This window comes from Somniosus microcephalus, chromosome 19, assembly GCF_052327205.1.
Source record: "Somniosus microcephalus isolate GS21.2 chromosome 19, FLI_Smic_1.0, whole genome shotgun sequence".
NCBI classification, from domain to species: domain Eukaryota; kingdom Metazoa; phylum Chordata; class Chondrichthyes; order Squaliformes; family Somniosidae; genus Somniosus; species Somniosus microcephalus.
Genome location: NC_141005.1, coordinates 24,775,685 through 24,803,266, shown reverse-complemented (window position 1 = coordinate 24,803,266; position 27,582 = coordinate 24,775,685). Strand labels below are relative to the sequence as shown.

The window sequence follows — 27,582 nt, the reverse complement described above, 5'->3', positions numbered from 1 at the left end:
GTGCCTGCACCAGTAGTAGGAGGCAGTTGGATTCTGAAAGATTGCTTTGGCTGAAGTCACTGAAGTGTCTCCACATCCTGCTCAAACACCGTGTGCAGTGCCTGTTGGGCTTTTCTGCAAAACCCTTCAAAGTAATTTTTTTTTTAAGCTGTTAGTCTCCCAGGTATTTTTTCCCCCCAACCTATATAACTGCATTGTAGCTATTAAAATTACCTCCCTCAGAGTTACTTGGGGGTGGGTGAATATTGCTTTATGAATAATAAAGGGATTGCACCTTGCATCTAACGCTCCCCCTAAGGCGCGCGGCCGCGCAGTAATCTCAAAGGTCCCGCGCAGCCGCTCACTGGCTTTAACTGTGTAAATACCGCGCATGCGCAGAAATTTAGAGGGAGCGCGCATTAAAAGAAGCAGGCCACGCAGAACAAAGCGCAGCGCACAGGGAACATTGCTTCCATCCATCTGATTGGGACATATGACACCTTCGACAATGCAGCATTTTCTCGGAACTACACTGAAAGTGATTATGTGCTCGAGTCCTGGAATGGGGCTTGAACCCACCACCTTCTGACTCGGGTGAGTGCCTCGACTGAGTCAAGCTGGCACTTAAATTAGCATTCTCATTGAGAGAGGCACTGGATAGCTGGTAAGGAAAACTGTCGCAAGTGGAGTAGGGGATACTCTCCTGAAGTTCAGGCTGAAGACCACTGTTGAGGTCAGACCAGAGCGAGATTTATTCTTCATCTAATGATGCTATAACTGACCAGGAGTAATTAACACTGACACTGGGTCTTAAGATGGAAAGTGTTCCGTTCCCCAAGAGTGGCATCCCTCACCTTGAGCACAATAGAGAAATAAAATACTTTTTTTTTTTCACCTATACTTCAGTGTTTACATAGTTTGAGACGTATGCAGTTTTGTGGGGTTTTGCTTATTTGGTGCTTTGGAGTCGCTCATGTTAATAAACATAAATACCAGCGCAGACACGATGGGCCAAATGGCCCCCTTCTGTGCCATAAATTTCTATGATTCTATTCTTCATAATGTCCTTCTGATTAAAGCAGGCAGCTGAAAAAATAAAACTCTTCTTTTTGTTGCTGTTTTCAGGATGAGCAGAAGTTCTCCCGGACAGTGCGAGGAAAAATACAAAGCAGCTACCAGCGTTCCCTTCAGGAGATTGGAGAGCTACTGAGAAAGAGACTGGACACGGTTAAAAGCCTGAAAATCTAGCTGTTTGAGGCAGAGGACGAAAGTGGGGAGTGGGTGGGTGGGGGGGGGGGGGGAAGAAGAGAAACAGACCAGTGAAGAACTGCTCGGCAATGCCGTATCACCCCCATTACTATTACCATTTGTTCCTAGGACCCCATCAGATACATCAGCTGATCCAGAACATTTACCAGAGAGCATGAAGGACTTTGCAACAAGAGTTTAAAATAAAAGGTTTTTAGAACAAAAAAGGTTAATAAATTATGTACATAAATCCAGAGTCGGAGGCATTCTCTCAGACTTGGCAGCAATATTTTTGGAAACTGCTGGGTGTTTCTCTTGTGTAGTTCAGTGCAGGATGCACCCAGCACCATCGCTACTAGATGCTGAAAACTCAAATGAAAGGTTAGACTGTGTGTTCGATAGCAAATATAGTACCTGTGTAGGTACTGAGGTTTTGACTGCAGCTTATACAACACATGGGTGTACAGACTGTAATAAGTATCATATGTTCCATCATAATTTATTCAACATTTCAATTTTAGCGTTTTTTTTTTAATTTGTATAAAATTTATGTTGTATAAGCAGAACTCTCTTTCAGGAACTGTGAAACACAGAGTATATTCTCCTCCTTTGTGGATCTGACTCCTCAAATCTGTTTCCTCATTTCACAATTCTCTTTTTGACCCTGTTTTTATCAGGTTAATTTTGGAGGTTTTTTAATTTGCTTTTAAGGTGTTTTCCTATCAAATTTTGTTCTGATTGAACAGTGTGCGTGAGCCACTTATCTACACTTCATTACTGATGGACTTGTTTCCGTGCTCGTTGCAGCATACACCAGGTGGCTGTGAGCTGGCTGGGGAAGAAAAAATCTCTAGACAGTCTAGTCTAAACCAGGAGACATCACCGTTGTCTTGCCACATTTCTCAGTGTGTTCACTGCCTCTTTGTCAATCAATGAAAGGTGTGTTCGCATCTAACGTACAGGGGCGTCCTTTCCATTTGTCTTCACAGCTGCTGAAGACAGGACTGAGGGAAGAGGAATCCTAATTTATTAAAACAAATGTCATTAAGAGCATACTTTGACAGGAGAGCCTGAATTTCACGAGACACATTCAAATACTAAACAACAGAAGGTTGGCATTTTTGTTGCACTGATCCCTTAGTTATGAGTATCTTCTTAACACCACGCACCCTGCTGAAGGCTTTTTTTATGATGCTGGAGCAACATTAATTTGTCAAGAGACTTTCAGTAAAATAATCCAGAACCAGATTCACACAAGCTGCATCATGTGCTCCCCCAGTGGTTGAGCGTGTGATATGCTATTGAACCAGGCGGACCAAAATGGTCTCCGATTTACTTATTGATCTGTGCTGAGTTTGCTAATCTCACCTGGGTGGCATTACAAGCGCTACAATTGACTGTATTATTCCAAGCTAGGAAGGAGAAAAATACCAACTCATTCCTCATCAGTAACTGGTGGTCCCACTAAGAAAATGTATGTAGGTGATGAGTGAGACACGAGTTGAACGTACCCTTGATGCACTCTCAATAATGAATAACCTGTCAACGGTCACGGTCCAGGCCTGTGTGGAGAATATCCTTTTGGACGAACTACTAAAGGGCTTCTGGTCCTCCTAGACTATCCCAGCATCAGTTGCCACTTTTAAAAGGAGGGGGAGGGGAACTAGGAGGAGACGGGAGAGAGGGGGGAAATTGAGTGTCTCATAAGACTTGTAGATCAGTGAGGGTCATGTGCATCAGCACCATTTTAAATGTGTGTTTTAAAAATACCCTTTTTAAAAAAGAACGGATTATGTGGGAACATAGGAAAGACTAGAGAAACTGGGGCGGTTCTCCTTGGAACAGAGAAGGTTAAGGGATGATTTGATCGAGGTGTTCAAAATCATAAGGGTTTTGATAGAGTAAATAAGGAGAAACTGTTCCCAGTGGCAGAAAGGCCGGTAACCAGAGGACACTCGAACCAGAGGCGAGTTGCTATGATTTGGAATGCACTGTCTGAAAGGGTGGTGGAAACAGATTCAATAATAACTTTCAAAAGGGAATTGTATACATATTTGAAGTGGAAAAACTTTCAGGGCAATGGGGAAAGAGTAGGGGAGTGGGACTAATTAGATAGCCCTTTCAAAGAGCTGGCACAGGCATGATGGGCTGAATGGCCTCCTGTGCTGCATCATTTTACGATTCAATGGCATACTGAGTTGGCACGTGGTCCTTTCACCTTAAGACCTGGGTGTAGCTTCAGCACAGACTGCGATCACTTTTCTGCTGCTTGTGATGGTTCTTTACAAGAAGAGATTTGTTTCCACTAAATTCATGCTAGACACGGAGCCACTGCACAATATTTATAGCCCTTCTCTTGGGCCATAATGGCATGGAATGGCAATGTCGGTGGTTTATCATGGGTTCACATCTGAAGTCGGGGATAAGATTGAGACAGTGTCTAGGGAGCTTTAACTGTCCCAATCAACCTGTGTTCTATCTGACCTGGGCATGCTTGATGCTGTTACAAGGTGTCAAAAATGGGAACTTGAGTCAGCTTGACCTGTACAAGTTAAGTACAGTGTTGATGAAGTGGTATAAATAATGCAATAAACAATTTGGCTGCAGTTTTTTAAAATCCAGGTATTGGCCCGTAGAAGTAAAACTCTCAACCTTTGCATTAACAAATTATATAGCTGCATATTTTTGCAGGGTAATGAAGTAAAGTTACATTTTATGGTACAGTTGACTGCATATGATAGCAGTGTTATGCCCCTTGATTGTTTATATGATGTGCAATTTATACAGCGACTTGAGCCACTGTATAATGCACAAGACAAGCTGCATGTCCTGTTGAGCTTGATCTGATCATTGCCTAAGCAGGGTGTCACCATTGGCTAGAGTTTCTATTTATAATACTGGAACACCTGGGAGAGTCAGCATGCTTGTGACCATACTTGTTGCTATGGAGATGGAGTACTGTTGGCAGTCCGGGTGATGTGCTTTTCACTCTATTGTTAACCTTCTCCCTGGCCCAGGATGTGTTGTATTACAAGGTCTGGTGCCACTTTTAAAATCTAAACTATCGGGTTTCAAACCTTTTGGAAGTTTCATTTTAAAATGATGAATTGGATCTGTGAAAACATGCAACAGCGTGAACTTCCTATTTCTTACAGGTGGAATTCAAGTTAACTCTTAGTTGTTTTAACCTGGGTTTGTATTTTCTCTCTCTACTGTTTTAGCTCTCTTTGGTCCACCTGCACTCAGTGATACTGTGTGATCCGCTAGACCCAGAGAGATATACCCTTTGTTCCCCTCCCTCCCCTGAGAGCAAGTACCTGGCTTCTCCTGGCTCGGCAAAGATTGAGAGCTGATTGCGTGGGGAGTCATGGGTGTGTGGACTTGCATTGCACCAATTTGGCAGTTTTACTTTGTTGCTGGAACACGCTGTGGTTCTGTGCTACCTAGCTGACTTGACTTCACACATGTTTGCCCTTAATGTATGGCCACTATTTGAGGCAAACATCTGCAAAGGCAACATATGAGCAGAATGTGGTTAGCACTGTTGCCTCACAGCGCCAGAGACCCGGGTTCGAATCCGGCCTCGGGCGACTGTGTGAAGTTTGCACATTCTCCCCGTGTTTGCGTGGGTTTTCTCCGGGTGCTCCGGTTTCCTCCCACAGTCCAAAGATGTGCGGGTTAGGTTGATTGGCTATGATAAATTGACCCTTAGTGTTAGGGGGATTAAATACGTGGGGTTACAGGGATAGGGTGGGATATGTGTTGGTGTAGGGGTTACGGGGATCGGGTGGGATATGTGTCGGTGCAGGCTCGATGGGCCGAAATGGCCTCTATCTGCACTGTGGGGTTTCTGTGATTCTGTGAATGTTACAGAAGCTATTTACCCATTGTTACTTTTTTTTTTAAATCTCCAAATCCCAACCAAATTGTCAATGATTACACAAACCTTATGTAACTAAAATTGGAAGCTAGCCATGAATATGGAAATCTTCTGATTCTAATATGCTTAACTGCACTGGCCAACTACACATCCGAGTACAGTAGTACAGTGATCCCTGAGCCCTGCACATATTTGAAACGTCCTCTTGAACTAACAAACCTATAGTATATACAACTGGAGAAACTGTCCAAGTTAAAACATTCCGCCCTTTCACCTATTGCCACTTTATGGAGGTAGGTAAATTAAAGGATTAAACTTTTAATTCCTTCCCCATACATTTATTTTCTTCCTTTTATGCCAATTGAGGGAGCAGTCAAGCAACCTGGGTCACAGGCCTTTATCAATGCTGCTTTTTGGCTGGATACTAGGAGCTTTGCAAACATGGCAGAGATCGACTTGCCTTTGTCCCTTCCACCATTCACAGATGAGCTGAGGTGGGAAGCTCTATGTCAGAGAGAGTCGCAGGAGTGCCCCTGCTACTGTTGAGACGGGGAGCATATGCACGTTTAGTATAGTAACCGTTTCCAACTTGTTCAGTCAACCCAACTCAAGATGACGCAGCTTGGAAGAATTTATTGAGAAATACTCTCTAAATCTGCCAGTTTCATTTTTGTGTGCGCAGGCTTCATACCCGAGCTGTTATGGTTGCCTGCTATTTAAAGCTATCTGCAACTTGACTTTCCAGTTCAATTAAACTACTTGATGCGCATATAAAAAAATATATACCTGTAATCTTGTGTTTTGTTTACGGCATGCACAGGGATAAGCTCAAATGCTGCTGAAATGGAGAAATGTGGACTTCATTTTAACATAGTATTTTAACTACTACAGTATCTGAATTTTGTAAATTTAGTTGAGTGTAGAATTCTGGGTTTGGCGAGTTACATGTTTATTATATTTGAAGTTGTTTGCTCCTGGAAGGAAGGAGAAATGGGATTCCCTATGTATTAATACCTTAGTTTATGCTGCTTCTCTGTACCCTGCCCTTGCCAATCTTTGCTGGTAGAACTTATCGTTAAATTTCTATAATGTTTTAATTTTAATAGGGGATGCCAAGTAAGCGTTTAACACCACTCGCTCCAGTCTTGCGCCCATATATTTTATAACAGTGGATTAATAGGGAAAATTCAACTTTCACCACACGACCCAAGACAGTTTTGTTTTTCATACATAGTGTATGTAATATTTGTTAATACGGAAAAGATGGCAAATAACTTTAAAATGTTCTCCTAATCCCTGTCACAATTCTTTAATATCTAAGTATTTACCTGTTGCCTCATCCTATCACAGGACAGACCCTTTTTGACCATGACGTGACATTTTTTGGGTTTTGTAAAGAAATGGATTTTCTGGGGTGGGGGGAAACATTGTTGAAAGGTTTCACCTAAAACGTTAACCTGTGTTTTCCTTTCAAATGCTAATCTATGCATTTGCACTGTTTTCTGTTTTCATTGCAAGTGGAAAATAAAGCCTGATGGTTTCCTTCCCAATTTTCTTCCTGCCTTTTCCCACCTCCACCACCACCATCAAAGGCTCTGATGTACACTAGGGTACAGTTCCCAAGTGCCAGCATTAGCCTTCCAGTATGCCATTCTACATGCGAGTTGGAGTGTCGGCAGCTTATTTTAACCGCCTGACGCCATCATAGCCGCAACTATCCCTGTCTTAATCTGTCACCAGCATGTACACTGTCCAGCAGGAGCACTGTTTGAATAGCTCTTTCAAAGAGCTGGCACAGGTACGATGGGCCAAATGGCCTCTTTCTGTGCTGTATCATTCTATGACTTGGATTGTCCCGTTACCCCCCACCCTTAGCCCAGATTAGCTGAGGGCCAACTGCTGCCTTTGTTGAAAGCTGGTAACTGAGCACAAAAGTCGTGTGTAATTGTGTTAACGACTGGCAGCAAGATTCATCATAACTAGCAGTTAGTTCATCAAGAAAAGGCACTGATTTATTGCTGCATCCCCACTACCACCATTGGCTTTGCCAGCACATTGGCTAAGTGATAGACAGGAGCTAAAATAGTTTTGTTAAATTTAATCCTCTGGACTTCACTGACTTTTGGCTGTGTTGGTTCTTTTCCCTTTTTGCAAGGAGTTTAGTTAATTCCCTCCCCACACTTTTTCTTTCTTGGCCCAGTCGCCACACTGCTCCCTATCCAAGAGAGCTAATGGGGAAGTGCCCATGTGGCGCCTATCCCACTCGCATGTCTGAGATTGGAAGTTCCCTGTACAGGAATTACAGTGCGAGTCTGGGCCTTGTGTGGGAGCACTCACAGCCTTGGGTTTGCCAAATACATCAATTATGTTTGGTATCTGTGGCTGCTTAAACTGATGGCTACTGGGACTTAAAACATGTTCCAGCCAGCTGCGTGGATAGGCTCACCACAGCGAGCCATCTTTTAAAGAAAATAACATTGTCAAAATAAAAAATCAAGGAGCAGCCTTATGTTTACATATGCACTTCACATTAGGAATCGCTGGCTAATGATTAGAAGCACTGGCTGATTTCCTCCCAGCAAAGTCCAACTGTAGAGTCCCACCACATCAGCTGAGACTAGCTAAGTCAGCACAGACCCAGAATTGAACCCGATCATTTAAGATCTGTACAACACTGGCAATGCATCTATCAACTGACCCATACAGCCCCTGGAAAAAAAATTGTGGAGAGTGATTGAAAATTTCTGATACGGTGCCTCATTCTAGCAAAATGGAAGTGAATTTGATTCAGTAGCTAGGTCCTTTTGAAGAGGCAGAAACTGGGTGTCAAAGCAAGGAAGGGACCACACTGGCAGGTATTGGTGACAGGACTCGTACAGGATTATTTTTGCCAGAGACAGGCTGCTGATTGAATTGGCAGTGCTTGATTACAGACTGGAGGGGACTTTTTCTTGCTTGGGTGATCAAACTATCATAGTTCATTGTAAATAAACCTAGAGAGCAGTATCTTCACACCACCCCAGACTATGACAATCATAAACCACATTAATAGTTGTTACCGCAGCTTAATGTAAAATCCTGTTAATTATTAATGGAAATATAAGCCAATAGGTTTATCCTGGCTGAGTATTAAACCCAGGTGGAGTTCGGCCCATTGAGCACTCTTACCTTTTTATTCTACATAAGTCATTGTGTGACAGACGTGTACTTGTAGGATACAGCATTCCAGCCAACATCTCCAGTGGAAAATGTGATGCAATTAGGAGAATCTCATGTTGCTTTTGATCCTGCAGTATTCTTCAGAGGTATTGTAGAGTTGATTTTCTTGCTCTATGTTCATTGCAGCCTCCTTCCCAACTCTTTCCCTTGGATACACACACATTCTACTGTCTTACCTGATGCACATTTGTAAATTGTGTTCTCTCTTTGAGCGACCCCCTATTTAATGAATCCAGACAATTCAAGCTGATTTTTTTTAAAGGCTGTGAGGTGTGCTGAAAACTTTTTTGTATGTCGATTGGACACCTGTGAATTCAGCAGCTTTATATATGGGTGTATATTTAAATCTAAAGTTTACTAAAGCAATAAAATTCATCTAATAATTAAACTATCTGTTATCTGTGCAGTGTCTGATTCTCTTTACAACCATCCTGTCTGTTAGCTGTCTCTGTATATCACGAGGGCTTGCAATAGTACCACAATGATTGACTGCCTCTTGTGTGACATGACAGAGGAATTACTTGTAGTGAACTAACAACAGAAAAATGCTGGAAACACTCAGCAGGTCAGGCAGCATCGGGGAAGAGAGAAACAGAGTCCACGTTTCAGGTGACCCGAAACGTTGACTGTTTCTCTCTTCCCCGATGCTGCCTGATCTGCTGAATGTTTCCAGCATTTTTCTGTTAGTTCAGATTTCCAGCATCCGCAGTATTTTGCTATTGTATTCCTTGTAGTGATCCTCTCAAGTGTTGTGCGCATAAATTAGGACTTGTGCCTGACCTTGTTTAGTTTGTGTGTGTGTGTGTGTGTGTGTGTGTCTAACCCTAGTGATCCTGTTTAGTATGTGGCACTCAGTCTAGCGACCCTGTTTAGTTGCGTGTGGGATCCTGTTTAACAACAGCAATTTGTATTTATATAGCGCCTTTAACATAGTAAACCGTCCCAGGGCACTTCACAGGAGTGAAACCGAGCCACCTAAGGAAAAATTAGGGCAGATGACCAAAAGCTTGGGGGAATAATTTCAGAATAAGGGGGCACCCATTTAAATCGGAAATGAGGAGAAATTTCTTCTCTGAGGGTCGTGAATCTTTGGAATTCTCTTCCCCAGAGAGCTGTGGAGGCTGGGTCATTGAATATATTTAAGGTGGAGATAGACAGATTTTTGAAAGGTAAGTGAGTCGAGGGTTATGGGGAGCGGGCAGGGAAGTGGAGTTGAGCCAAGATCAGATCAGCCGTGATCTTATTGAATGGCGGAGCAGGCTCGAGGGGCCAAATGACCTACTCCTGCTCCTACATCTTATGTAAGAGGTAGGTTTTAAGGAGCGTCTTAAAGGAGGAAAAAGAGGTTTAGGGAGGGAATTCCAGAGCTTAGGGCCTTGGCAGCTGAAGGCATAGCCACCAGTGGTTGAGCGATTAAAATCAGGGATGCTCAACAGCACAGATATCTGAGGGTTGTGGGGCCAGAGGAGATTACAGAGATAGGGAGGGGCGAGGCCATGGAGGGATTTGAAAACAAGGGTTGATGGGTGAGCAGGACTTGGTGTGTGTTATTGGTCTTAGGATCCTGGCCTATTTTAAGATATATTCGTGGCTCTCCCATAGCATTGTTCATGGGGAGTTAGAGGATTATAGTTTTATAATGACTATATTATTGTACCCAATGCATTTAATTTATTTATATAGATACACACATTATTCCATACATAGGATATACAGCACAGAAACAGGACATTTGGCCCAACCAGTTCATGCCAGTGTTTATGCTCTACTCGAGCCTCCTCCCGTCTTCATCTAAATCTATCCGCATAACCCTCTATTCCCTTCTCCCTCATATGCTTGTTGATGCGCTATCAATTACTCAAAAGACTGAGGTTAAGCGAGTAACTAACAGGCTTTTATTAACAAGAGAATGAAGGTGTGCCTCGAGTGGTCGACCAGTCCAGAATACAGAGGGACTGTGGAGCAGTCACCTTTATACCTGGACTCGTGGGAGGAGTCAGCCGAGGCATGTACAGACATGTACACAGTGGAATACAAACACCCACACAGGCAGGTATAACAGTGGTTTACCACACTTGTCTAGCCTCCCCTTAAATGCATCTATACTATTCGCTTCAACCACTCCCTGTGGTAGCGAGTTTCACATTCTCACCACTCTCTGGGTGAAGAAGTTTCTTCTGAATACCCTATTGGATTTCTTGGTGACTATCTTATATTGATGGCCTCTAGTTTTGCTCTTCCCCACAAGTGGAAACATTCTCTCTATCCGCTCTATCAAAATCTTTCATAATTTTAAAAACCTCTATTAGGTCACCCCTCGGCCTTCTCTTTTCAAGAGAAAAGGGACCCAGCCTGTTCATCCTTTCCTGATGTGTATACCCTCGCATTTCTAGTATCATGCTTGTAAATCTTCTCTGCACCTTCTCCAGTGCCTGTATATCCTTTTTATAATATAGTGACCAGAACTGTACACAGTACTCCCAAGTGTGGTCTAACCAAGGTTCGATTCAGATTTAGCATAACTTCCCTACTTTTCAATTCTATACCTCTAGAAATAAACCCTAGTGCTTGGTTTGCTTTTTTAATGGCCTTGCTAACCTGTGTCACAACTTTTAGTGATGTGTATTCGTACTCCAAGATCCCTTTGTTCCTCCACCCCACCCAGACTCGCACTCTCCAAGTAATAAGTGACCTCCCTGTTCTTCCTACCAAAATGCAATACGTCACATTCATTTGCCAATTATATGCCCATTCTGCAAGTTTATTAATGTCCTCCTGTAATTTGTTGCAGTCCTCCTCAGTATTCTACCCAGTAAGATGCAGTATACCCAGTAACACAAGGTAATTTCCCGTGGCATTGCTGATGAACAAAATAATTCTCATTTCTCATCTTTCCCACCATTTAATTCTTTCTGCATTTCTCTTATCTCCAAACTTTTTCACTACTTTAAGTGGCTGTCAAAGACTTTTACTGTGTGTGCACCTTCATTTGTGTACAATTTTCTCTCACCCATTATCATTGTTTAAATTTCTCTTCTGTCTCCCAATGTCAATGGCACATGTTCCTTTACCAATGTACTGAATTCTTATACTGCACCTTCCCTTTGTAAAAGCCCAGGCTACAACAGCAACACAGTAGCAAACATGCACTGGACCACGTGAGGTGGGAACAGGCTGTCCTGGAGTTGGCGAAACGCATGCAGTTGAGAGATGAGGCTGGGAGAGTGTGGAGCCTGAGATGGGAGGGGGGGACTGGGGCTTGGATTTGGGAGTGGAGCAGAATGTAAAAAGTCTGGGGCTGAAGTGAAAATTTGGCATTGTGCAGCTGCGCATTGAGCCAATATTGGCAGCCTTATAGGCAAATAGAAGCACGGAGGGGCACTCTCCTCACGCATACAGAGGCTTGAGGGACATATGCAGGAAAGGCCAAGGCAAAGAGAAGCTTTGGGAACAGAGCACCAATCGAAGCCCACGGGAGAGGAGCAGACCTGTGGGGTGGTTGGGAGAGATTGTTGAATGCATTTCTGTCATGGATTCGTTCGGCTTCTAGGTAAGTTTAATCATTTGTCCAAGAATTGTTTAATTTTCTTTTTATATGTTTATATTCTAAAGGCCAGTTAACAGGCATCAGGCCCAGCATCAAATATCAATATTGAATAAGGACTAGTAGGGTTAAAAACAACTTTACATAGACGACCTTCAGATTCAAAGGGTGGGGAGGTCGAACTCTAGTCATTAGCTCACTGACTACTTTGATATCTGTGTTTTCAAGTCCCTCATTTGATTAGTTAGAATCATAGAATGATGCAGCACAGAAGGAGGCCATTCGGCCCATCGTGGCTGTGCCAGCTCTTTGAAAGAACTATCCAATTAGACCTCTTTTCCCATAGCCCTGCATTTTTTACCCCACTTCAAGTATTTATCCAATTCCTTTTTGAAAGCTATTATTGAATCTGCTTCCACCGCCCTTTCAGGGAACGCATTCCAGATCATAACTCACTACGAAAATTATTTTTTACCCATGTCGCCGCTGGTTCTTTTGCCAATGACCTTAAATCTGTGTCCTCTGGTTACCGACCCTTCTGCCACTGGAAACCGTTTCTCATTTACTCTATCAAAACCTTTCGAGATTTTAAACACCTCCAACAAATCTCCCCTTAATCTTCTTTGCTCTAAGGAGAACAACCCCAGTTTGTCTTGTGTCTCCACGTAACAAGTCTTTCATCCCTGGTACCATTCTAGTAAATCTCCTCTGTGTACCCTTCAAGTGTGGTGTCCAGAATTGGCTACAATACTCCAGCTGGGGCCTAACCCGATTTTATAAAGGTTGAGCGTAACTTCCTTGCTTTTGTACTCTATGCCCCTATTAATAAAGCCAAGAATCCCGTATTCCTTTTTTTAAACAGCTTTCTCAACTTGTCCTGGCACCTTCAAAGACTTGTGTGCGTACACCCCCAGATTTCTCTGTTCCTGCACCCGTTAAAATTGTACCCTTTAGTTTATATTGCCTCTCCTCATTCTTCCTACCAAAATAAATAATTTCATACCTCTCTGCATTAAATTTCATTTGCCATGTGTCTGCCCATTTCACCAGTCTCTGTCCTCCTGAAGTTTGTTACTATCCTCCTCAATGTTTACTCCATTTTGTGTGTTTCGTGTCATCTGCAAACTTTGAAATTCTGCCCTGTATACCCAAGTCCAGGTCATTAATATATATCAAAAAGTGCAGTGGTCCCAACACCAACCCCTGGGGATCACCACTGTATACTTCCCTCCAGTCTGAAAAACCGTTCGCCATTCTCTGCTCTCTGCCCCTTAGCCAATTTCCTATCCACGCAGCCACTGCCCCTTTAATCCCGTGGGCTTCAATTTTGCACAAAATCCATCATTCCTAGGGCTCTGTTGATGCCTCAGCAAGTTTATCAAGCAAGGAGCGGAGCCAAACTGACCAGTCAAGTCTGTTCTCAGTAGGGGTGCTGCAATTTGCCTCACTGCCCCCCGAGTTAGGAAGAAAATTTTTTCAAAGGTCCTGATCCCTACCTAGCGACTCCCTCCTGAAAAGTGAACATCTGTGGGTGTCAAATGAGGGCTGGGTGCCCTCAGAGTCGAATGGCTTACCCAGCACTATGCTCTCAAATGAAGAGTGATCAGGTAGGTGAGATAATGGAGGGCGAGTGGCCCCAACAGATCCATACCTCAGCATGAGTCCGCACCTTTAGAAAAAGTTAAAAAAAAGAGGGTCTTTTATGCTGGTTGACACAGGAAGATCGTGTATTTGTTTCGCACTTTTCATGACCTTCAGATATCCTAAAGTGCATCACGCTCAATGAATTACTGTTGAAGTGTAGTCACTGTTGTTTTAGAGGTATCTGTGGCAGTAAATGAGATAAAATGACCAGCCTTAGCCATCAATAACCAGTTTTAGTGGTGTGGGTTGAGGGTTGCTTTTTGAATAGTACCAGAGGATCCTTTACATCCATCCAAACAAGTACCAGGGCCTGCTTAATTGTCTAATCTAAAAGATGGTGCAATGCCGTACTCGCTCAGTAATACACTGAGGTATCAGCTTAGATTATGCACTCACGTCTTGGCATGGGGTTTCAACCCACACCCATCTGACGCCAACAGTCCCACCAACTGAGCCAGGCTGACACTACAAGAATGCTTGGGGTGGAAAGCAACTCGTTCTGAATTCCAGAATGTAAAATGAGTTCTTCCTGAATAAAATGGAATCATAGTCATAATACAAGGTACAGATATAAGGTAAGTGTAAATTATGAATTTTAATAAATTTTCAAAACCAATTTACTCATTAGAACACACAAGAGGTTGTTTGCATGCGCGTTCAATCCTAACACACCGACTGTTGGGGAGGGAGATCTAAATATGGATGATCGCGAGATGTACGGGTGTCACCAGTAGTTAGACAAGACTTTTTCTTAATACCACCGGAGTTGAGTGCATTAGTCCATTGGGCGCTCCTCTGCTCATGTTAAGGTCACTTCAGCTGTCAATCTGGGAATAGTGGAGGGGTTGTCATGAGAAACCCTCCTGTGGGGAATCGGGCTGCCTTCTGCTGGGAGAGGGGAGGTTTTCTCGTACCTGCCTCCCCTTCGCCGGCGGCGCTTGGCACACCTGTGTTTTCATGTATGAATGGAGGCCCATACACACCTGTCCACCTGCAGGATTTGACCTTAGCTGGGACTTTGTACTGTTCCGTCTCCTCTTGCTTCTCCAGTGGTGCAATGTTGGGGAATACGGTTTAGAGATTATTTCTGCCCCAGCAGTCACAGAGGAAGTGAGAAAGGCTCCACTACTACAAAAGCTAGAGTTTTAATGGAATTATCTTCTACAGGGTTTTTTTTTAAATTGACTTCCTGACCTCCGTTCGGTTACAGCCCACTGTGGCATTGACATCAGGAGTAAGAGGACAGACCTGTGCCTCATCGGTTTGCCACGTGTTGGAACAATACTGAGAATAAGCCTCAACTAAAGGTTAGTGAAAAGGGGTTTTGCAAGAATTTTTTTTTAATGTAAAAGAATTATGTAAACAAATGAGACTTTTAACCATGTCACTGCTGAAGAGCTTCAAACTTTCTACAAATTCTGATGTACTTTTATTGGATGCTTGTTAAAGGCCAGTTTTAAATCGGTTTGCAATGGCATAACTCCCATGCCTGAATGGTATTTCCTCTAAGCTGGTCTACCTGGGCCTCGCACCATTCCCTGGCTGACACTGTGGATGAATGACTGGGTCCCAGACTTCTACTGATGCTGGTCTGAAGTTGCCGAGTGGAAGGTGGGTGAAAACACCGCTGAGATTGGGAACTCTGCGCAGTGAAGAGCCTACTGAGCGGTGACTCGTGTCCCACCATCTGCGGCAGCTGCTGCTGAAGCTTCGACACACTCTGCTGCTGTGCCATGTTGGTGAAAATCCCCTTTCAAAAAGTCCCAAGACTTCTCCAGGGGTTCAGTTGCTAAACGTGTGGTCATGGACCAGACAGACCAAGGAGGTCCCAGGGTTGAGTCCAAGTCTGTGCTGAGTTAACTGGTGTCAGCTGAGATGGTGGCGAGATGCCACAATTGGCTTTGGTGTTCCTGCATTAGGGAGAGGGAAGGGGGGCGGGGGGGCGGAATCAGCTATGCCTCCTGCTAGATATCCAGTGGGTCCTGCCACGTGGCAGATGAGAACAGGACCAGGCTCCGCTGTAATACAGCAAGAGTCAAGAGTCTTTTGGGTGAGAAGAGAAACCAGGAGGGGGAGAAGTCCTGATGGCAAGATCCTCCCTTTCTTAGCAACTTCAGCAGTGACATGGCTTACAGTAGGAAGCTTCTTTTTACTTAAAGACTTTAACAGATCCCAATTCATTCTCACAAATCCTCTTTTGCTATGCTGGGTATTTGGAACGAGCTCAGGATGTTCTGGCGTTTCTGAAACTCCAACATCTTAGCCGAGCTCATCTTGCTCTCTCCCAGCATTTTGCCGATCCGTGCAATCTCAGAACGCACGAACGAGTCGCCTTGCGCCAGGACCTTGCTCATAATTTTGTGGTACTGCTGCGCCGATTTCTGCTCCGACTCTGGCGCCCCCTGCACCATGGCCTTCACCTTCTCCATGATCTTCTGGCGCTCTTCCAGGGCGCTTGTGCTGCGGAACTCCACGGCCAGGGAATCGTACTCCTCCAGGCAGCCGAGCATCCCGACCCACACACCTTTACGCTTCAACCACTGCTGAATAGCGTCCTGTTTAATCTCTCCGGTGTACTGGACTGGATTCTCCAAATCCCCGTTAATGAACAGCAAGTAGACGGGGTAGTCATCCTTTTCCACATTATATTTCACCCCAAGTTCTGAATTTTCCTTTTCACCATAATCTGTTTAAAAATGAAATTTAAAAAAAAATAACTACAATTAAATCAAATTTTTCATGGCATAGTTTGACTATATTTTTTAAAACATCCTTTTCCTCAGAGTTTGTTTTTCTGCCTCACCTTCTCCCCTCGCACCCACCCCATCCATCCCCATGGATCTATTATTTCCCACAAGGAAATTTCCTGACCAACCTTCCCCTATCCCTTCCTACATGACAACAGTGACTACACTTCAAAAATACTTATTGGCTGTAAAGCGCTTTGGGATGTCCCGAAGGCATGAAAGGTGCTATAGAAATGCATGGCTTTCCTTTTTTAAAAACATTTTCTCCTTCCCTATAACAGGCGCCTGCCCTTCATTTCTCATCATCTCCTCCCAGCTCAAACAGATAGCAATAGACACTTGTCAGTTACCCTTTGGGGATCGGTTTCTCAGCTCAGGACCTGCTGTCTGACACAGGCTCCTAGCTAGGCTGCTTCCTGGCTGAGTGTTTCTGTGTGTACACAAGTATGTAAAACACACAAAATCTGTATGGGAGCTTCATGTTAAACAGATTTCAGCTATGTGTTGCAGATGCATCATCTTGTTGTCAGGACTAACCATCATGTTACACAAAGCGGTTGAACAGAGGAGGCTGTATGGATCGAATAGGGGACAACATTATTTTATCCTTTGTTTAAACTTGGACAAATAACTCAGTTCCTACCTGATATTCCCACCTCGGCCACCAAGAGCTCCTTGCTGGAAGCAGAGTTTTCCGCTAATTTCTTAAACTCATCCTGTTTCTCTCCATATGGATACTGTGTGTCAATCTTTACCAGAACATACTTCTGTTTGGGAATAACCTGCAGGGAAAACGGAGACTTCAGGCGCTGGTCCACATACTGGGTTTGCACAACCCTATCAGCATCGGGCATTGCCTTTCAAAGGACACATCTAATCCAGGACTCCCTTTACCAGCAAACCAATCTGCTATACATTCAGTGGACAATCAGAGTGCTGCTTATTTGCTGCATGGTAATATTATCACAACAATCACTGTGCATTTATATAGCGCCTTGAATGTTGTAAAACATCTCCAGGTGCTTCGGAGGAGCGTTATAAAACAAAATTTGACACTGAGCCACAAAATGAGCTATTAGGGCAGAGCTTGGTCAAAGAGGTAGGTTTTAAGGAGGGTAGAGAGGTTTAGGGAGGGAATTCCAGAGCTTGGGGCCTTGGCAGCTGAAGGCACGGCCGCCAATGGTGGAGCGATTAAAATCGGGGATACTCACGAGGCCAGAATTGGAGGACATGATGAGGAATATAATAAGGAATAAATTTCAGGAGTTTCACTCTCTTTACTTCCCCTCCAATATTCTCCCCTTCTGTCTGTTTTCCTCTAACACACTGGGCTATATTTGTTGCATAGACTAGGCTTCTATTCCCTTGAGTATAGAAGATTAAGGGGTGATCTGATTGAGGTGCTTAAGATGATTAAAGTATTTGGCAGGGTAGGTGAGTCCAGAACAAGGGGGCAGAACCTTTAGATTAGAGCTAGGCCATTCGGGGGTGATGTCAGGAAGCACTTCTTCACACAAAGGCAAGTGGAAATCTGGAACACTCTTTCCCCCCCCCCAAAAAGCTGTTGAGGTTAGGTCAATTGAAAATGTCAAAGCTGAGATTTTTGTTATGTAAGGGTTATAAAGAGATATGGAACCAAGGCTGGTAAATGGAGTTGAGATACAGATCGGCCATGATCTAATTAATTGACGGAAGATGCTCGAGGGGCTGAATGGCCTCCTCCTATTGCTATGTTTCCATGGATACCTTCTAGTATCTCGGCCTGGTGGCTTTTCTTCATGTGAGACCAGACACTATGTGAGCAATCTATTTGGCTTGTGATGGGCGGCATCACAGCTGAGCTCGATTCTCTCCTCATTCAACATCCGCGTGCGTGTTCTTCCCACGAGGGTCAATGGGTGGCAACCAGGACTGGGCACTCTGGCTGATCTTCCTTGCCTGTGAACAATGAAGCATTTTGTAGTGCCCGTCCTCTGTATGTGAATCAGGCTGGTGTAAACAGTCCAGTCCAGACCACCTTCAGATTCTGCTCTCGTCCTGTTCTTCTGGACGTTGCGGCGCAATGACATCCGGCGTACTTCGGGAAAGATGGGGGAATTTTAACGAATGTTTGAGGGCCGTTCATGGCTACAAGACATTTCTGGAATTTGTGAACAGTGGGAGTTTCACCCTCACAGTTCATGGCAAGACACAAATCCCTCAAGTATGTTACAGCCACATAACGCACTTCCAGACATCATTTATTACAAATTAACATCATTGAATATAAAGCAAATGTAAAATATTACTGAGTAATGGCTCTAAGGTGTAATAGTATTTTAAAGGAGACGATCTTCACTAGGAAGTGTTTAGAGGGAGAGTTAGTTATGAGCCGTTTTCAATCGCACACATATGCTGTGATACTTTTTTATGGATTTGTTTGTCATGTTTTTGTAATAAAAGATTTTAAACCTCTTTTTGTGAAGTGGGTTCCTCTTTAAAAATGAAATGTGATACTTCATAGGTGCAACCCGCCCTGTGGGTCAGTGCCCTCTCCCTGACCATTTTGCTGGGCATGGATTTTGATTCCCCTTCTTTGCTCCATAAGTAATTCATTGTCAAACTTGTCTCAAAAGTGCTTTGCACAATGTGATGACGCACTGTACAAATGCACTGATTTCTTTTCTTTTTTTTTTTAGTTACAAATTTTGAACTTTGGAGTCTTGCAAAATGCTGCACCCGATCAGGATGCTGCTTTAGAATGGTTCCTGTTTCAAAAAAAATAACCCTTGTGTTTAAATGCACTGCCTGTACATGACGTGAGTTGCAGATTCTGGCAGGTTCTCCAAGCTCGTGCTGCCTTCGCCTAGTTAATGATAGAAAAACTGGAGTGAGGAAAGGAAAAAGACAAAGAAAGCAAGAGCAGGCAGGGGACAGAGAAAGAGAGAGCAGGCAGGGGACAGAGAAAGAGAGAGCGGGCAGGGGACAGAGAAAGAGAGAGCGGGCAGGGGGCAGAGGAAGAGAGAGCGGGCAGGGGGCAGAGGAAGAGCGCGGGCAGAGGAAGAGACAGCGGGCAGGGGACAGAGAAAGAGAGAGCAGGCAGGGGACAGAGGAAGAGAGAGCAGGCAGGGGACAGAGGAAGAGAGAGCGGGCAGGGGACAGAGGAAGAGAGAGCGGGCAGAGAAAGAGAGAGCAGGCAGGGGACAGAGAGAGAGCAGGCAGGGGATAGAGGAAGAGAGAGCGGGCAGGGGGACAGAAAGAGAGAGCGGGCAGGGGACAGAAAGAGAGAGCGGGCAGGGGACAGAGGAAGAGAGAGCGGGCAGGGGACAGAGAAAGAGAGCGGGCAGGGGACAGAGAAAGAGAGCGGGCAGGGGACAGAGGAAGGGAGAGCGGGCAGGGGACAGAGGAAGAGAGAGCGGGCAGGGGACAGAGAAAGAGAGAGCAGGCAGGGGACAGAGAAAGAGAGAGCGGGCAGGGGACAGAGGAAGAGAGCGGGCAGGGGACAGAGAAAGAGAGAGCTGGCAGGGGACAGAGGAAGAGAGAGCGGGCAGAGAAAGAGAGAGCAGGCAGGGGACAGAGAAAGAGAGAGCGGGCAGGGGACAGAGGAAGAGAGAGCGGGCAGGGGACAGGAAGAGAGAGCAGGCAGAGAAAGAGAGAGCGGGCAGGGGACAGGAAGAGAGAGCAGGCAGGGGGACAAAGAGAGAGCGGGCAGGGGACAGAGGAAGAGAGAGCGGGCAGGGGACAGAGGAAGAGAGAGCAGGCAGAGAAAGAGAGAGCAGGCAGGGGACAGAGAAAGAGAGCGGGCAGGGGACAGAGGAAGAGAGAGCAGGCAGAGAAAGAGAGAGCGGGCAGGGGACAGGAAGAGAGAGCGGGCAGAGGACAGAGAAAGAGAGAGCGGGCAGGGGACAGGAAGAGAGAGCGGGCAGGGGACAGGAAGAGAGAGCGGGCAGAGGACAGAGAAAGAGAGAGCAGGCAGGGGACAGGAAGAGAGAGCGGGCAGGGGACAGGAAGAGAGAGCAGGCAGAGAAAGAGAGAGCGGGCAGGGGACAGGAAGAGAGAGCAGGCAGGGGGACAAAGAGAGAGCGGGCAGGGGACAGAGGAAGAGAGAGCGGGCAGGGGACAGAGGAAGAGAGAGCAGGCAGAGAAAGAGAGAGCAGGCAGGGGACAGAGAAAGAGAGCGGGCAGGGGACAGAGGAAGAGAGAGCAGGCAGAGAAAGAGAGAGCGGGCAGGGGACAGGAAGAGAGAGCGGGCAGAGGACAGAGAAAGAGAGAGCGGGCAGGGGACAGGAAGAGAGAGCGGGCAGGGGACAGGAAGAGAGAGCGGGCAGAGGACAGAGAAAGAGAGAGCAGGCAGGGGACAGGAAGAGAGAGCGGGCAGGGGACAGGAAGAGAGAGCGGGCAGGGGACAGGAAGAGAGAGCAGGCAGAGACAGAGCATGCGGCGTGGAAGCAGGCGGGCTGGAGGGAGGAACAGGAAGACACGCGTGTGGAGAGGATTGGTGGGCCGATGGCCGGCGCTGGTTGCTGTAATTTTTCTATTGGAGGAGCGCACCCGGCAGTTCAAAAAGAAAGCCTCCGTTAAACTATCTTATTAACAGGCTGGCTTAAAAAAATATACACAGCAGCGATCCGGTTGTCGAAAAGTCTACACATCTTAGCCCGAGAGCCCCCCAACCTGTAAACACTCTCTCACACACACTCTCACACACTCTGACTCTCTCACTGATAGACAGGCTGCACATTGTATCAAACTCCTCTTGATGTAGCGCCGCCGCCGCCGCGCTTTGTGCTCCTGTTTAAATCGAAATAATCCAAAATTTAAAAACAGGAGTAATCTGCAAAAGATTGCAACCCCATCCCGTCTTTACTCTAATAAATCTCCAAACTTATTTCTTCCTTTTTTTTAACCATAAGGATCAATTTAAGGGGTTTCTTGTCCCAGCCCCTTGACATTGTGTCACTTTAATATTTTTCAATAAAAATGCATTCACTACAATTTGCAAACTGGAACATGAAAATAAATCAACGTTGTGCTCTGCCTTGTTATTTGATATTGCAACCGTTTTATGGGGGTAGTAGCAATGTCACATTGATTTCATAGACAACACTTGGCAAGTTCAAATTTGACACGGCGCTTCTGGAAATCTAAATGAACAACATGTTTAAAATCGACGGCGCGTTTGAAAGACCGACACTCACCTTGTCAAAAGTGACCGTATCCAGCGGGAGGGAGCCGACTGTGTGCAGGGCCCCCGAGGGCAAAAAAAGGTGCAAAAATACGGCTGCCAGGAAGAGCAGGAAGGAGCTGCCGGCTGCTGCCATGGTTCAATCCGCCTCACATCGGCAGCATGTGATCCTGGGGGCTGGCAGATCCATGCAAATTGCTACCAGCCCGCTGCTGCCTAATGTTCAGAGTGCAGGCAAGAGTTCCTGCTGCACTACAATACTTGCCACAGATATGGGTTGCATAGTGGTTATGTTTACTGGACCAGTAATCCAGTAGATCTAGACTAATGACCCGGAGACAATGAGTTCAAAATCCCACCCCTGTCGCTGGGGAATATAAATTCAGTTCATTAAATAAATCTGGAATTAAAAAACTAGCATCAGTAATGAAACTACCGGATTGTCGTAAAAAACCATCTATGCCCTTTAGGGAAGGACATTTTTTAATTCGTTCATGGGATGTGGGCGTCGCTGGCAAGGCCAGCATTTATTGCCCATCCCTAGTTGCCCTTGAGAAGGTGGTGATGAGCCGCCTTCTTGAGCCGCTGCAGTCCGTGTGGTGAAGGTATCCCACAGTGTTGTTAGGGAGGGAGTTCCAGGATTTTGACCCAGCGACGATGAAGGATCTGCCGTATACTTCTAAGTCAGGATGGTGTGTGACTTGCAGGGGAACTTGGAGGTGGCAGCACGGTGGCATAGTGGTTAGCACTGTTGCCTCACAGCGCCAGAGACCCGGGTTCGAATCCGGCCTCGGGCGACTGTCTGTGTGGAGTTTGCACATTCTCCCCGTGTTTGCGTGGGTTTTCTCCGGGTGCTCCGGTTTCCTCCCACAGTCCAAAGATGTGCGGGTTAGGTTGATTGGCTATGATAAATTGACCCTTAGTGTTAGGGGGATTAAATACATGGGGTTACAGGGATAGGGTGGGATATGTGTTGGTGTAGGGGTTACGGGGATTGGGTGGGATATGTGTCGGTGCAGGCTCGATGGGCCGAAATGGCCTCTATCTGCACTGTGGGGTTTCTGTGATTTCTGTGGTGGTGTTCCCATGCGCCTGCTGCCCTTGTCCTTCCAAGTGATAGAGGTCGTGGGTTTGGGAGGTGCTGCCGAAGAAGCCTGGGCAAGTTGCTGCAGTGCATCTTGTAGATGGTACACACTGCAGCCACGGTACGCCAGTGGTGGAGGGAGTGAATGTTTAAGGTGGTGGATGGGGTGCCAATCAAGCGGGCTGCTTTGCTTTGGATGGTGTCGAGCTTCTTGCGTGTTGTTGGAGCTGCACTCATCCAGGCAAGTGGAGAGTATTCCATCACACTCCTGACTTGTGCCTTGGGGATGGTGGAAAGGCTTTGGGGAGTCAGGAGGTGAGACACTCACCACAGAATATCCAGCCTCTGACCTGCTCTTGTTGCCACAGTATTTATGTGGTTGGCCCAGTTAAGTTTCTGGTCAATGGTGACCCCCCAGGATATTGATGGTGGGGAATTCAGCGATGGTAATGCCATTGAATGTCATGGGGAGGTGGTTAGATTCTCGCTTGTTGGAGATAGTCATTGCCTGGCACTTGTGTGGCACGAATGTTACCTGCCACTTATCAGCCCAAGCCTGAATGTCATCCAGGTCTTGCTGCATGCGGGCACAGACTGCTTCATTATCTGAGGAGTTGCAAATGGCACTGAACACTGTGCAATCATCAGCGAAAATCCCCATTTCTGACCTTAAGATGGAAGGAAGGCCATTGGCGAAGCAGCCGAAGATGGTTGGGACTAGGACACTGCCCTGAGGAACTCCTACAGCGATGTCCAGGGGCTGTGATGATTGACCTCCAACCACCACAGCCATCTTCCTTTGTGCTAGGTATGACTCCAGCCAGTGGAGAGTTTCCCCCCCCCCCCCGATTCCCATTGACTTCAGTTTTACTAAGGCTCCTTGATAGCAAAGGCAGTCACTCTCACCTCACCTATGGAATTCAGCTCCTTTGTCCATGTTTGGACCAAGGCTGTAATGAGGTCTGGAGCCAATTGGTCCTGGCGGAACCCAAACTGGGCATCAGTGAGCAAGTTATTGGTGAGTAAGTGCCGCTTGATAGCACTGTCGATGACACTTTCCATCACTATGCTGATGATTGAGAGTAGACTGATGGGGCGGTAATTGGCTGGATTGGAAATGTCCTGCTTTTTGTGGACAGGACATACCTGAGCTGTTTTCCACATTGTCAGATAGATGCCAGTGTTGTAGCTTGGCTAGAGACGCGACTAGTTCTGGAGCACAAGTCTTCAGCACGATAGCTGGGATATTGTCGGGCCCATAGCCTTTGCTGTATCCAGTGCGCTCAGCTGTTTCTTGATATCACGTGGAGTGAATCGAATTGGCTGAAGACTGGCTTCTGTGGTGGTGGGGACCTCAGGAGGAGGCCGATATGGATCATCCACTCGGCACTTCTGGCTGAAGATGGTTGCAAACGCTTCAACCTTGTCTTTTGCACTCATGGCTCCACCATCATTGATTATGAAAGAAAGAAAAGAAAAAAAGACTTGCATTTATATAGCGCCTTTCACACCCACCGGACATCCCAAAGCGCTGTACAGCCAATGAAGTACTTTTGAAGTGTAGGTACTGCTGCAATGTGGGAAACACGGTAGCCAATTTGTGCACAGCAAACTCCCACAAACAGCAATGTGTTAATGACCAGATAATCTGTTTTTTTTTATTATGCTGGTTGAGGGATAAATATTGGCCAGGGCACCGGGGATAACTCCCCTGCTCTTCTTTGAAATAGTGCCATGGGATCTTTTACGTCCACCTGAGAGAGCAGACGGGGCCTCAGTTTAACGTCTTATCTGAAAGAAGGCACCTCCAACAGTGCAGCACTCCCTCAGCACTGCACTGGAGTGTCAGCCTAGCTTTATGTGTGGGGATATTCATGGAGCCTCCTCCTCCCGTTAGTTGTTTAAGGGTCCGCCACCATTCACGGCTGGATGTGGCAGGACTGCAGAGCTTTGATCTGATCCGTTGATTGTGGGATCACTTAGCTCTGTCTATAGCATGCTGCATCTGCTGTTTAGCATGCATGTAGTCCTGTGTTGCAGCTTCCCCAGGTTGGCACTGCATTTTTAGGTACGCCTGGTGCTGCTCCTGACATGCTCTTCTACACTCCTTATTGAACCAAGTTTTTTCCCCTGGCTCGATGGTAATGGTAGAGTGAGGGATGTGCCGGGCCATGAGGTTACAGATTGTGGTGGAATACAATTCTGCTGCTGCTGATGGCCCACAGCGTCTCATGGATGCCCAGTTTTGAGCTGCTAGATCTGTCCTGAATCTATCCCATTTAGCACGGTGGTAGTGCCACACAACACGATGGAGGGTGTCCTCAGTGTGAAGACGGGACTTTGTCTCCACAAGGACTGTGCGGTGGTCACTGCTACCAATGCTGTCATGGATAGATGCACCTGCGACAGGTAGATTGGTGAGGACAAGGTTAAGTCCTTACCTGGCCTGGCCTATATGTGACTCCAGACCCACAGCAATGTGGTTGACTCTTAACTGCCCTCTGAAATGGCCTAGTGAGCCACTCAGTTGTATCGAAAGGCAATTAGGGATGGGCAATTAATTTAAAAAAGGATGGTGAAGGATGAACGCACCAAATATGGAATGGGGGCGATTTTATTATTGATGGTTTTTTTAAAGTGTTATTTTAAAGGCGTTTTGTTTTTCGAAGTTATCCTCTGCTTTATTCCAATGTTCTTGCTTCAGATGGTGGATGATCTGCTCCCAGTCTCTGACCTTGTTCCCGAGTCAGCCACCAGGAGGGACACAGCAAGACAAAGGGTTTTTACCCGAAATGTTGACTCTATTTTCTCTCCACGGATGTTGCCTGGCCTGCTGAGTTTTTCCAGCATTTTCTGTTGTTATTTCGGATTTCCAGCATCTGCAGTATTTTGCTATCGCACAGCAAGAAGATGTTTTTTTCAGGGGAGAGGGGTGACTCTCCCTCCATTTTCACTCTCTGGTCATGACGTCTTGTTGCTTTTCCATAGCAACCCGGTCCTTTGCATAATGACAGGATTACTTCCTTTGATCTACACTCCATTCTCTTTTTTTTATGCAACCTAACACTCTATTAGCTATTTTTGATAGCGGCCAGGCATCAGCTTAATCTCTCTCTCTCTCTCTCTCTCTCTCTCTCTCTCTCTCTCTCTCTCTCTCTCTCTCTCTCTCGAGAGAGAGAGAGAGAGAGAGAGAGAGAGAGAGAGAGAGAGAGAGAGAGAGAGAGAGAGAGAGAGAGAGAGAGAGAGAGATCCATCGACAATGACACCCAGATCTATTTGCTGAGCTCTTCTTTCTCGGTATTTTCCTGTAATCTTTCTGCTTGTTCTGTACCCCTGAATGTATGACTTTACATCTACTGGTATCTACATTGAACTGCATCTGCTAATTTCTGCCCACCTCCCAAGTAGTTTAAGTCCTCTTGTAGCTTGTTCCCTGTCTTCCACTGTATTCTCCCATCACCCCTTGGCTCCCAGTTAAGCAACGCCTCGATTTTAAAATTCTCATCCTAGTTTTCAAATCCCTCCATGACCTCACTGCTCTCTATCTCTGTAATCTCCTCCAGCCCCACAACCTTCCAAGATATCTATGCTCCTCTAAATCTGGCCTTTTGAGCAATCGCTCCACCATTGGTGGCCGTGCCTTCAGCTGCCTGGGCCCTAAGCTCTGGAATTCCCTCCTTAAACCTCTCCGCCTCTCAACCTCCTTCCTCCTTTAAGATGCTCCTTAAGGCCTACCTGTAGCTGCCCTAATGTCTCCTTAAGTAGCTCGGTGTCAAATTTTGTTTTATAACACTCCTGTGAAGCGCCTTGGAACGTTTTACTATGTTAAAGGCGCTATATTGTTATTGTTGTTGTATTAACTGACCCTACTATTTTGGTGTCATCTGCAGCCTTTGAGATGAAACTTCTGACACCCTTTTCCAGATGATTTATGAAAACGTTGAAGAATACATGACCCAATACCAAGCCTTGTGGGACTCCACTCATCTCATCCCACCCTCCATCCACATAGATCCTCTTTCCTATTACCCTGCCATGATTCAATCTGTTGCAACATGCTCCCAGCAACATCGTGTCTGATCATTTTCTGAACTCGTTTTTTTATAAGACACCATGACAGAAGCTTTGCTAAAACCCAAGTACACCACATATACATTCTCACCTTTTTTTGTGATTATATGTTTTTTGAAGTCTGTTAAATTACTCTGGCATCACTTCCCTTTTGAAAGTTCATGCTGACCCTTAGCAATTAGATTATATCACCGTAAGTGTTCCATTATTGTGTCCTTGACAATAGATTCTAGTATTTTCTCGGATTCTGATGTGAAACTAACTGGTCTTTAGTTAACCCAGTCCCTCCAGATCCCTCCAAGCAAAAGTGAAAACCAGTCTCTAACATGGGAAATGCAGTTTAATAATATCAAGCTTAAAACGCCAAGCATTATTATTTTATATGTTTGACATGTATGATATTAGATCAGTTTCACTCCCACTAGACCAGTGAGTATTAGAAATAAAGAACTTGCATTTATATAGCGCCTTTCACAACCTCAGGACGTCCCAAAGCGCTTTACAGCCAATGAAGTAGTTTTGAAGTGTAGTCACTGTTGTAATGTAGGAAACATATTGTAAATGAGTTCAATCCCTGGGCTGTGTTTACTTAGCTAATCTCAACTGGAGCAGCAATATGGATTCTACAGGCACAGGCATGGTGGGCCGAATGGCCGCCTTATGTGCTGTAGGATTCTACAGTTGACCTCAGTTCCCTTTGCCCGGGGGGGGGGGAAATCAGATAAGGACTCCACTCCTGATTGCTATCCAGTGACCCATGCTAGAAAGGTTTGCAAATAGGGGTGAGGACAGGGTCAGGTTGTGATGATCCTCATGATGGAATAGCCAGTGCCAGTGAGAAACCAGAAAGAGGCCCCCGGCAGCATAAACAGCACCTTCAGGAGAGGAGGGGAGAACATTAAAAATAAAAACAACATGTATCAGTGGCATAAAATAAAAACAGAAAATGCTGGAAACACTCAGCTGGTCAGGCAGCATCTGTGGAGAGAGAAACAGAGTTAA

General features: G+C 45.6%; 2 protein-coding genes across 3 annotated transcripts in view; one reads left to right on the top strand and one right to left on the bottom strand.

Annotated features, from left to right (window-relative positions):
- naa25 (N-alpha-acetyltransferase 25, NatB auxiliary subunit) overlaps positions 1-8,719 on the top strand; it is an 85,537-nt gene extending 76,818 nt beyond the window's left edge. For both annotated transcript variants that reach the window (XM_085961394.1, XM_085961393.1), the window contains exon 24: positions 1,105-8,719. In XM_085961394.1, coding sequence (XP_085817520.1) covers positions 1,105-1,227 — 123 coding nt within the window. In that variant the 3' untranslated portion in view covers positions 1,228-8,719. The remainder of the gene's footprint in view (positions 1-1,104) is intronic.
- A 5,371-nt stretch (positions 8,720-14,090) lies between these two features.
- On the bottom strand, positions 14,091-21,684 carry LOC147104224 (endoplasmic reticulum resident protein 29-like). The gene is made up of 3 exons (XM_085961392.1): positions 21,439-21,684; positions 16,905-17,043; positions 14,091-16,200 (listed from the first exon to the last, which is right to left on the bottom strand). Exons 1-3 carry the CDS (start codon positions 21,559-21,561, stop codon positions 15,698-15,700), a joined length of 765 nt encoding a protein of 254 aa, XP_085817518.1. The 5' UTR covers positions 21,562-21,684; the 3' UTR covers positions 14,091-15,697.
- Between the last annotated feature and the right edge of the window lie 5,898 nt (positions 21,685-27,582).